This window comes from Tupaia chinensis, unplaced genomic scaffold (genome assembly GCF_000334495.1).
Source record: "Tupaia chinensis unplaced genomic scaffold, TupChi_1.0 Scaffold144991_2, whole genome shotgun sequence".
Lineage (NCBI taxonomy): Eukaryota > Metazoa > Chordata > Mammalia > Scandentia > Tupaiidae > Tupaia > Tupaia belangeri.
The window spans coordinates 931,367-943,362 of NW_006204851.1; the positions used below are offsets into that span (position 1 = coordinate 931,367).

Genomic DNA, 11,996 nt, shown 5'->3' on the forward strand with positions numbered 1-11,996 from the left:
AACATCCTGGCTGCAAGCCCTTCTCCTCCATTCTCTTCTCGGGATCTTGGGCACACATGCAACATGAGCCCAGCGTGAGTTTAAGTCACTGCGTCCGGGACTCAAACCACAGTCGACTACATGGGAGTCCAGTAACATAGGCATTACACTAACAGCTGGTCCCAATAAATAAAAATTTTTTAAAAGAAAATAATTCAAGACAAAAAAACCCAAAAACCTCAGGAATTTGATCATAGATCAACCAGCTGTTCAGGACTTCATCTTGTTGAAGTCTTATTTTATATATGAAACTGAGGCCAGGAATGACAAAAAAGTGGGGTGAAGAGAGATTAAGAAGAATAGAAAGAAGAAGATGAAAAGGAGAAGGAGGAGAAGTGTGAGAGAGAATGTCCAAACTCAGTTGTCCACAAATACTTGGCTAAAAGTTGCTCTGAAGAGAGGTTCTTTCAGGTATAGACATCCTTTTAGCTAGTATTCACAACCACACATACCACTAGTTCTACCTTGATTGCACACTAGAATTACCTGGGGAGCTGTAAAAAATTCTGATGCCCGAGTCCCACCTCCAGGGGTTTTCATGTAATTGGTCTCAGATGAGGCTTGAGCCTCAAAATTTTAATATACTCCCCAGGGGGTTCAAATTTGAAACAAAGGTTGAGTATCACTGACATAAAGGATTTTGTTTCAAGGCTGGGAGGTAGGGGATGGTGGTATATGATTTTTTTGATTTAAGAGTAATGGCTTTTTTAGAGTTGCTTCCCTAAATAAATAAAAATGGCTTACTGGGGCCATTCTGACCTTGTAATTTAGAGCAAAGGAAAACAAAACATTAACACCTTGGAGTTGTAAGTTAAATTGGAGTTCATCTTAAAAATAAGCTGCAGGCTCACTTGAGGTGGTACAAATGGTAAGGCACTACTGCATGAGGCTAAGGCCCCACAGGAGGCCTGGGTTTGAATTATGGACCAACTGAATGGGGACGGGCACTGTAGTGTGTGCCTATAATCCTAGCTAACTAGGCACAGGATCACAACAGTGAGACCCTATCAAAAACCTCTTTCTGTCTCTCCCTCCCTCTTCCTCCCTCCCTATCTCCCTTTATCTCTCTCCCTTTCCCTTCCTCCTCTCTCTCTCTCTCTCTTAAACATTAAGTAAATAAATAAATAACCAGCTGCAAAAAGGTTGTTCAAGAAAGTAGGTCAAAATCAGTTAGAAATGACTATCTATATAAGCTATGTATTATTTTGCTCAGAATTTTGGTGTTTTTAAAATTTACTTACTTGAAGGACTAAAAGATATTTCAGGCTTTTGGGGAGATTTTAAAGCAGTTCTTTTCGGTGTTCCTTACATGTTCTAAAGTCTAAGAGGATCTTATTGCAGAGACAGGAAAACATCAGAGTCCAAAAAGGGCCTTAAAAGAGCCTTCATGGTTGTGGTATTATACTATAGATTTGCAATATATTACCACTGGAGGAAACTGGGCAAAGGGCACATGGGATCTCTCTGTATTATCTCTTACAACTCCAAGCAAATTTACTGTTATCTCTAAATAAAAAGCTTAATTTACAAAATATCTTCAGGGTTTGTCCTGTAGTGCAGTGGTTAAGGGCTGTGCATAGGGAGCCAGATCCTGCATGGCTGACCACAGTTCAAATCCTAGCCTGGAATTAGATTGGATAGAGAAATGGAGAAGAAAGAATTGAGCTGTGGCCCTACCCCATTGTGTTCTCTCTCTCTCTCTCTCCTTTCTCTCTCTCTCTCATACACACCCTCTGACAATAACAAAAGTGTCTTTAGGAGCCGGCAGGTGGCATGGAGGTTAAGCCACTGGATCCCACACGGCCGGCTCCATGGTTTGAATCCTGGCTTGAAAATCATGCCGGGCACATGTATGTGTGTATGTGTGTGTGTGTGTGTGTGTGTGTGTGTGTGTGTGTCTAAAATCTCAAGAAGAGACTGAAGGAGAAGGGATGGCAACATGGACAAATACCCTAGAGGGTGATTTATCATTTTCTTTTCTTTTTCTCTGGTGAGTGCATGTACCCTATAGAAAAAACAAAGACAAAAAATGTCTTCAGGATGTATTCTAATACACATGTTTATGAAAACATACCTCAGTCACTACTAACCTAAGGCTATCCCTGGCTTAAAGACACTTAGGCCAGTTTACTTCTTGAACCATTGGTTCTGACAATGTGAATGAGATATGGATTTTTATCCATTTCATGTTGCTTCTATTCCAAACTCTTCCATTTTTCTAATGGTAAATTTTGATGTAATCTCTTGGGGGTCAAAATCAGATATTAGCTATTGTCAAAAACAAAATTATGCTTGATTTCACGTTTTGGCTTTTTACTTGTGCTTACTATTCTCTCTCCACATACCAAACCTTCCCCGCTAATACACACACATCACACTCTCCCTCAATAGCATGAGGGCCAATTCATGTGAAATTATGACCTGGAAACCAAACAAACAAACAAAAAAACTGTTTTAGGTTTTTGTAATAAAGGAATCGTGTTTGAACTACTGGTTCCCCCTCCTGTGCACTTTGTAAAACCTGTTAAGCTGATGTTTTTTTACCCAATTGGCAACTAAACCAATCAACTGTTTCTGTTGAACTCGGGTTTGATGGTTCCCTATAAACAGGAACAATCTATGAAAAGAATAGTCTAGACAGGAAACACATTGTTAAGACTACTTTGAATTCCTCCCCCACGCAGGATGTGGGACCTATAGGAGACTCAGAAGGGATTCTTCTATCTTTTCATTTGGGGCTCATTCAGAAACAAATGATAAATTTGAAGAATTTTCTCTGATTTTGAACAGATTTCTATGTATTAAAATGAGTAAAAACCTCTTCCCCACTTCCTCACCACATGTATTTCACTTCACTTCACTTTCCACACATATTTTTGGGTGCCTACTATGTGTCAGGCACATATATTTCCATTACTACAGATGCCATTTATTATTCAGATCATATCCCACAACACCTATCCCTTTTAGAAAAAAAAAGGAAAAATATTTATTTAAAATAAAGTGGAACCATTTGGTATTTTTGGTCTACCAAGTCCAAATGTTTGCTTCTAAAGATAGGTCTTGAACCCTTTTGAAAATCAGTAACTATTTTAAGGCCCAGCATTCTGTACCTAACCTCTTTTGTTACAGAGAGTACTGAATTAAGTCCAGCTCTATCACTAACAATTTAGGAAGAATAATAAAGCTAAAAGACAAGGGATGGAGTTGGAGACAATGTAAAATGATGTCAAAAAGATTAATTAATGGTACTACCAGCAAGACCTTAGGGGTGGCCACAACGATTAATGTGGGGGCACTAAATTTGGTTTAGAATGACATCTAATTGACAGTCACTGTCTAAGCTGCTCTCAACTTCTTACCACAGTAAAAAACTGGGGCTGAGAAAAAGAGGAAACTCACGACAGAATACTGAAACTGACATCATCTGCTCTCAGGATCTGGAAGAAATCTTACTAACTATAAAGCAGACAGAGCTAGATGGAGAAAATATTTCCTCAGAGTCTATATTAACCAGAAAACTTGGAAGCCCACCCTTTTTTTGCAGAATGCTGCTATTTTTGAGATGTCCATAGTGCTGTTCTCCACGTCCTCACACAATCCTTCTATATCCATTCAGAAATAGTAATGTCCAAAAAAAGAAAAAAGAAAAAAGAAAAACTGCTAGAGAATAAAGCAAATACAAATGGGTTCCATTTAATGCTGAGGCTTTGGGTTGGATGTTGGCAAGCTAGTGATATGCAAGTCAGAAGTGGTCCTTGCGATGACAAGAAAGACCAGCCTAACCAACACTGTGATGTTTGTATTGGTCATTCTGTTGTGTCTCCACATCAATACCTTTCTCACACCTTCACTATCCTCAGGCCTGTACTATAATACTCTAAACTCCTGTCTTATATCTAGTTCTTACTGAGAACTAATTCCTAAAGTTTTAGAGAAGCATTTAAGTTCTTTTTATAATAAAACTAATATGTGCTTATGAAAAAGCATCAAATAATACAGAAGAGTTTTGTTCTCTCCCCCTTCTGCCGTTCAGTTAGGGTTAGGGTTAGAACTTTTCTTATAAATCTACACACATGCACACACAATTTTTACATGAGGAAATGATCAAATAAATTTTATCCTGTACCTTGCTTTTTTACACAGTAAGTCTTGGACCTCTCCACTTTGCTTCATTTAAATATACTATATTCTTTTTAAAAATTCAGTGTCCATAGATTGGATATAATTAACCAAGTTCTCATTGTCTCCATTTGTCTTGCTTTCACAAAGACAATGAATATCCCTGTATACTATTTTTGTACAAGGGTGTGATGAGCCGCTTTTTATGTGCAATGAACAACTTTGTATATTTTTAAAAAGTCCTTCACTATAATAAACTCTTTGAATGGCACATTTCCTTTTCAAATTTTAAGAAGTTTGAAATAAAATTCTTCATAGACATATTTTTTATACAGGGATTCTATGTTAATTATTTCAAAATACAGACAAAAGGTGCTATTACTATATGAGGGAACTTGAAAAAGTTTGTGGAAAATAAAAATTAAGTACGAATTTATTTTGGTTTAAAAAAATCTAAAATCTGTGCATAATTTTTTCATAATATGCACTTTCTGTGAACTTTTTGAAGATGCCACATATGTAAGAGATACCTATTTGTGAGGCTCAGAACACTAAGGTTAGTGCTAAGAACAGACATGAGACATCGCAGAGTGAAGAGAAGAAATTTTGGCCTGCTACTTTTCTTCTCTTCCAACTATATGACTAAGCATTTAAAGTTTAGGGGAAAATTTGTACATGTCCAAAGTACCCACTGACTCCCACCAAAAAGATGTGGTGGACTACCTTACAATCCCATAGACAGTCCTCATTGTTAAGGACAGAGTTAGTGACCAGCCTTCCTTAGAGAGGATATAAAGACTTGGTTAAGTCTGAGCTAGGCGAAAGGCTGGGGTTATAGTTTCTTTGTGTTCATGTCCTGGCCCTGGTTACTAATTATACAGTGTAGTTGAATTATTATAGGTTGGTGATTATGTCATTCAAATTTGAGGAAGGTAAGAAAACTGGTATTAGAAATGAGTACTTATTTTTGAATTTGCTGGGATAGTAGCCATGGGGAGAGGAAAGCTTGACCCTGATGCTGTGGAGTGCTGTCTTATTTGAGCTATTCACACTTACTGCTTCTCTGTTGGCAGGCTGCCGGAAGATATCACCATCGGAATGTTCCCACGACAATTCTCCATCTCCTGTTTATTAAAAAGAAATAAAAGAATAATCATACATACATAGAAGGGAAAACTATCATGGTTGCGACCCAGTAACATTTTTTAATACTGTGATCCCAAAGTTTTCAAGATGTTTTTGTTCTTGTGGTTGCCCTTCAAAAGTGCCAAATGATTTCTCTGGGTGTGCCTCACTTATTAAAATGGCTTACCTGAAAAAAAAAAAAAGATCAACCCAACTAAAAGATGTGAAAATGAGCTGAATAAAATAACTCTTTAAGGAAGACATACAGCCAAAAAGAATATAAAAAATGCTCAACATCCCTCATCATGACGGACATGAAAATCAGATGAGATACCACCTAACCCCAGTCAGAATAGCTAAGATTAATAAAACAAGAAAGGATAAGTGCTGGTGAGGCTGTGGTGCAAGGGGAACTCTCCTACAACGTTGGTGGGAATGAAAATTAGTTCAGTCACTGTGGAGAACAATATGGTGGTTTCTCAAAGACCTACATATAGAACTCCATATGATCCAGCAATTCCACTATTGGGTATCTACTCAAAGGATAGGAAAATGCTCAATCAGAAAAGGGCTTGCACATCCGTTTATTGCTGCATTATTCACAATTGTTAAGACATGGAACCAACACAAATGTCCATGAACAGATGAATGGATTAAAAAGTGTGGCACATATACTCCATGGAATACGACTCAATCATAAAAAAGAAACAAAAAACAAAAAACAAAACAAGACTTTGGTATTTGATAGAAAGCAGATAAATATAGAAGATTTGCTGCTTAATAAAGCAAGCCAGGTTATGAAAAAGAGACACTGTATGTCTCCACTTCATACATACTGTCAGCACCCGATGGCTGAAACTATAGAAAGTGTATAGAAAGCATGGAAAATGGTTACAGAAACTGGAGACCATGTGGGAAGATGGTGAGAGGAAGGGAGTCAGGGGGAAAAATAGAGAGGGAAGACATTTATGAGACACAGAAATGGATGATTATCTGTTGATAATGTGTATGGGATCCTCAACTGGACTAGTGTGAAGTGTATTCATGTTGGCTAAATTCACTTGAGTTATAGTGGTGTATAGTGATTAAATGTATAAAATAAATTAAAATTTAAAAAATTTTCAACAACCACAAAAATAATAATAAATAAAATTAAATAAGCCTCTTTTTATATAGAGAGATTTTTGCTACAAGGCATGTGTGCTTCCTGGAGAGACAGAGAGAGAAAGAGAGACAGAAAATGATAAATCACCCCAAAGAGGGGATGGCCACACCACAGTTCCTTCTCGTTATTCTCCTCTTGGGATTTTGGGCACGCACTCACTAGGTCCGGGATCTGAACCATGATCGACTATGTGGGAGTCCAGATATATAACCATTATGTTATCGAATAGTCCCAGAATTAAATAAATCTTGAAAAAAAAAACAACTCTGAAGAAAGTTTCCACTTTTCAAAAACATCATCTAACAACGTTAAACAACGTTATCCATAATTTGGAAAATAATCACTTTTTACCTTAATACAGTCATCACTATCACTATTGCTTATTATATACCAGTGACAGTTAAGTATTTTGCAGGTCATATTTAACTTGTGTTTAAAGTATCTTTAAACAATGAGTTTTGAGGATCTGATCTGTCATGATTTGTTAAATTCACCATTATGTCTCTGAGACGTTATGACTTAATCTAAAAGTGAAGGTAAAACTTGCTAGAATTAGTTGTATATATAACAAGTATCTAAGACACTCTGTATTATTTTTGCCTGCCTTTCTCTGGGTCTATATGTCCCACTCTTTGGATAGCAAACCCGTATCATTTTTGTCTTCCAGAGTAACTACGGTTACAACAAATATTCTATGTTCAGACTCAAAAGTAACAAACACATAACAGATAGGGATATTCCTCTGATTATACATTAAAGATAAGGCCTCAAGGCCTAGCTGTAATGACAAAAGAAGTAGGACACTAATGCATGATTCTGGAGTTGCATTCAGGGCCTGAGTTCAGAGCCTGGACCAATCTAAAAATGCTGCGTGTGGCAGCAGAATCCTCTAATCCTGGCTAATGAGGACGCTGGAGGGTTCCAGTAGGACGAAGGTATGGTGAGATCCTGTCAAAAATAACTATTTCTATATATCTCTTTCTCTCTCCTCACCCCCTCATTAAAATAATATAAAAAACAGGAGGATAATTTCCAAGAACATTACCTCCTGTTACATATGAACAAACAAGCAGATGGTGAGAGTGTGGTCTTAGAGATGTTTGTACCACCTTAAATTAGTACTATTTAACTTTTATATATAAGCCTGAAGATAAACTTAATATTTCAACCACAAAATTCATGGGATAACAAGAAATAAAAAATGCATGAGTATTTTTTAATTGTGAAAGAATTTTTGTTTTCTTTTGCTTTTCTGTTATTTCTAAATTTTGTTTTTATGATAAGCCTGTATTATATTGATAATTATTACAGATTTTTAAAAAAATTATTATTATTATTTTATACATTCAATCACTATACATTATTTAAGTTGTAGACATAATTTACCCAACATGAACTACACCTCAGACCTGTCCAGTTGAGAATGTTATACATGTTATTATCAACAGGTAATAAACCATTTCTGTGTCCCACCAATGTCTGTTTTTCTCTATTTTCTCCCTAATTTTCTTCCCTACGCTCTCCACCTCTCCCACCCTCCTTCCACGTATCTCCAGTGTCCTTAACTATTTTTGATGTTTTTATAAAGCCTTCCAATATTTCCATCTCTACCATATAGTGTGGACAGTTGGTATAGCCTAACTTGCTTCACTCAGCAATATATCTTCCATATTCATCCACTTTATATTAAATGCCAGGGTCTTGTTGGTTTTAATGGGTTAATAGTATTAGATGTGCAAGCACTTTTCCAACTGAGTCTTTTTCTGTCCTTTACATAGATACCCAAGGGTGGAACAGCTGTATCATATGTTAGTTCTGTTTGTACATCTTTGAAAAACCTCCATATTGTTTTCCACAGTGGCTGGACCAATTTACATTCCCACAAACAGTGTAGGAGAGTTCTCCTTTCACCACAACCCTACCAACACTAATCATTTCTTGTCCTTTTAATCTGCACCATTCTGACAGGGGTTTGGTGGTATCTCATTGTGGTTTTAAACTACATCTCCCTTATAATGAGGGATGTTGAGCACAAAAATGCATAAGTATTAAAAATGTTCTATTCTGGGAGCAGCAGACGGGTAGCGATTATACCTCTGGACTACCATGTAGTAGACTGTAGTTTGAGTCCCAGACCTGGTGGCTTAAAACTCATGCCAGGCATGTGTGCGTGCATGCCCAAAATCCCAAGAAGAGAATGGAGGAAAAGGGATTGCGCCATGGCCATTCCCCTGGGGGGTGATTTCTCGCTTTCTGTCTCACTGTCTCTCCAGTGAGCACATGTACCCTATAGCAAAAATCTCTCAAAAAAGAATGTCTATTATAATTAATGTCCCAAGTTTTCAAAACTCTAAATTAAAACAGTAATTTGTTACCAGTTTAAGTAGATGATAGTACTTGCACCACTCCCCACCCCATCTGGAGACTGGTTCAAATGGCATTACTGGTCACCATGCTGCCTATGGCTGCAGGCCCTGATGTCTGGGACCCATGGCTCATTCCCCCCACCCCACTCACCTTGGGACTCTCAGAACTTCTGTGTTTTGAATAGTGTGCGTCACGCAAGGTGGGCTGCGTGATCTTTTCTTTGCTCCTGAGGTGAAGCTCATTAGCTCAGTTGGAGGTTCACCACTTTTTAGAATCAGGGAGGATTTTTGGTCACCAAGGACCTGTGACAACAGTGCAGGGTACTGCTGAGCAACAGGGAGGCAGACCAGAACACTCAAAGGTACATTGAATACTTTAGGAAGTAACGTATAAACCACCAGATGACTAGGAAAAATTGTAGAGGCACAAGAAGCATGAGTAACCAAAAAAATGTCTCTCCCCCAAGGGAAAACATTAATCTCACACCACCTGTAGAAAACACAGTGGACGTCATGAAAATATCAGATAAGCCATTCAGAATATTTATAGTGACCAACCTGAGATGCAAGAGAAAAGAGACAATGAGATCCAGGAGATGTGGAAGTCCTTTCATGATTTGAAAGAAGAAATAGACACCTTGGAAAAGAATAAGATGGAACTGTTAAGGATGAAGAATGTGATACAGAAAATTAAAACTTCCCTTGAAAGTATTAAAAGTAGATTAGATCACACAGAATATCGAATCTTGAATGTAGAAGACAAAAACTCTGACCTAGAAAAAAGTATCAAGAATATTGAGAAAACAATAAAAAAAATGAGGATAATATGTGAGGAATACTAGATACCATCAAGTGCCCCAACATTTGGATGATTGGTATCCCAGATTAGGAAGAAAATAATAAGGGCATTTATAATTTATTTCATGAAATCCTGGAAGAACACTTTCCAAACCTAGAAAGGCATTCAAATATCCTAACTCAAGAAATACATAGAACCCCTAATATAATCAACCAAAGAAGATCCTCTCCAAGGTACATCATAGCCAGACTGGCAAAAACAACAGACAAAGACAAGATACTTAAATTGGCAAGAGAGAAATGTCAAGGTACTTACAAAGGTCACCCCATCAGGCCAACATAAGACTTCTTGTCAGGCAAGGAAACAATGGGGAAATATAGTCAAAGTGTTGAATGAAAAACAATTTCAACCAAGAATACTATACCCAGCAAGATTATCTTTCATATGGGAAAAGAAAATAAAAACATTCTCGGATAAACAAAACCTGAAAGAATTTACCAACTCCAGACCAGCTCTTCAAGAAGTTCCGAAGGGAGTGCTATGCCAGAAAAATGAAAAAGTCAGATGAGCTGTTATAAGAGAACAAAAAAAACAACCAAGAAAATGGCTCATTTAATGATAGGAACACGTCTGGAAATATCGACAATAACATTGAATGTTAATGGATTAAATTCTCCAATTAAGAGACACAGACTGGCCAAATGGATAATAAAAAAAAATTTTTAAAAAAAGAAACCCTCTATCTGTTGCCTACAAGAAATGCACATTATGGATAAAGACATACATAGACTAAAAGTGAAGGGCTGGAAAAAGATACTCTGTGCAAATGGAAATCAAAAAAGGGATGGAGTAGCAATATTGATTTCAGACAAAACAGGCTTCAAGACAAAGACTATAAGAAGAGACAAAGAAGGGCATTATATAATAGTAAATGGGTTAATTCAGCAAGAAGACATGATGCTTATTAATATCTATACACCCAACACAGGAGCATCTAAATACGTGAAGGAAAGACTGCTGGAGCTAAAAGGAGAGATAGAGAGCAACACTATAATTTTGGGGGAATCTCAACACCCCTTATCTCCTTTAGACAGATCTTCTAGACAAAAAATAAGTAGAGAGATACAAGACCTAAATGAAACTATAAATAAAATGGGCTTGATAGATATCTATAGAACTTTTCACCTTAAGACCACAAAATATACATTTTTCTCATCCCGGCATAGAACCTTTTCAAAGATTGACCATATGATAGGACATAAATAAAGCCTTTACAAATTCAAAGGCATAGAAACTATATCCTGCATCTTCTCTGACTATGATGGAATTAAACTCAATATTAATTTCAAGAAACACCCTCGAAAATACAGAAACACATGGAAACTGAGCAATGTACTTCTGAATGACTTCTTAACTACTGAAGAAATGAAGTCTGAAATAAAAAAAAATTATGGAAACAAATGGTAATGAGTACATTAGTTTCCCTAATCTATGGGACATGGCAAAATCAGTCATAAGAGGAAAATTCATAGCAATTTGTGCACTTAAGAAAAAGATGAAAGGTGGCAAATAGATAACCTAACATAATGTGTTAGGGAACTGGAAAAACAACAACAACAACAACAAAATGCCAGGCAAAAAGAAATAATAAAGGTTCGAGCAGAAATAAATGAAATAGAAAATAAACAAAACACACAAAAAATAAATGAAAGCAAAAACTGGTTCTTGGAAAAGATTAACAAGATTGACACACCATTGACTAAACTGATAAAGAAGAAGAAAGAAAAAAACCCAGATAAATCAAATACATGATGAAACAGGCAACATTACAACAGACATAATAGAAATACAAAATATCATTAGAGGATACTATGAGCGACTATACGCCAACAAATATAAGAACTTGGAGGAGATAGACAAATTCCTGGATGCATGTAATCTACCAAGATTGAATCAGGAGGACACAGAAAACTTGAATAGACCCATAATAAGCCATGAGATTGAATCAGTAATAAATAACCTTCTGACGAAGAAAAGCTCAGGTCCAGATGGCTTCACTTCTGAATTCTACAACACCTTTAAGGAAGAGTTAGCCCCTATCCTATTCAAAGTATTTCTAAAGACTCAAAAGGAAGAAAACCTTCCAAATTCATTCTATGAAGCCTCCATCATTCTCATTCCCAAAAGAGATAAGGACATAATAAAAACAAAAACTACAGACCAATATCACTGATGAATATAGATGCAAACATTCTCAACAAGATACTTGCAAATTGTATCCAAAAACATTTAACAAAGATTATTCATCATGACCAGGTAGGCTTTATCCCAGGGATGCAAGGGTGGTTCAACATATGCAAGACCATAAATATAATACACC

General features: G+C 36.7%; 1 protein-coding gene across 4 annotated transcripts in view; it reads right to left on the minus strand.

Annotated features, from left to right (window-relative positions):
* CHRDL1 (chordin like 1) overlaps positions 1-11,996 on the minus strand; it is a 166,186-nt gene that overhangs the window by 20,018 nt on the left and 134,172 nt on the right. For all 4 annotated transcript variants that reach the window (XM_006167720.3, XM_006167719.3, XM_014583899.2 and 1 more), the window contains exon 6: positions 5,218-5,285. In XM_006167720.3, the coding sequence (XP_006167782.1) occupies positions 5,218-5,285 (68 nt within the window). The remainder of the gene's footprint in view (positions 1-5,217; positions 5,286-11,996) is intronic.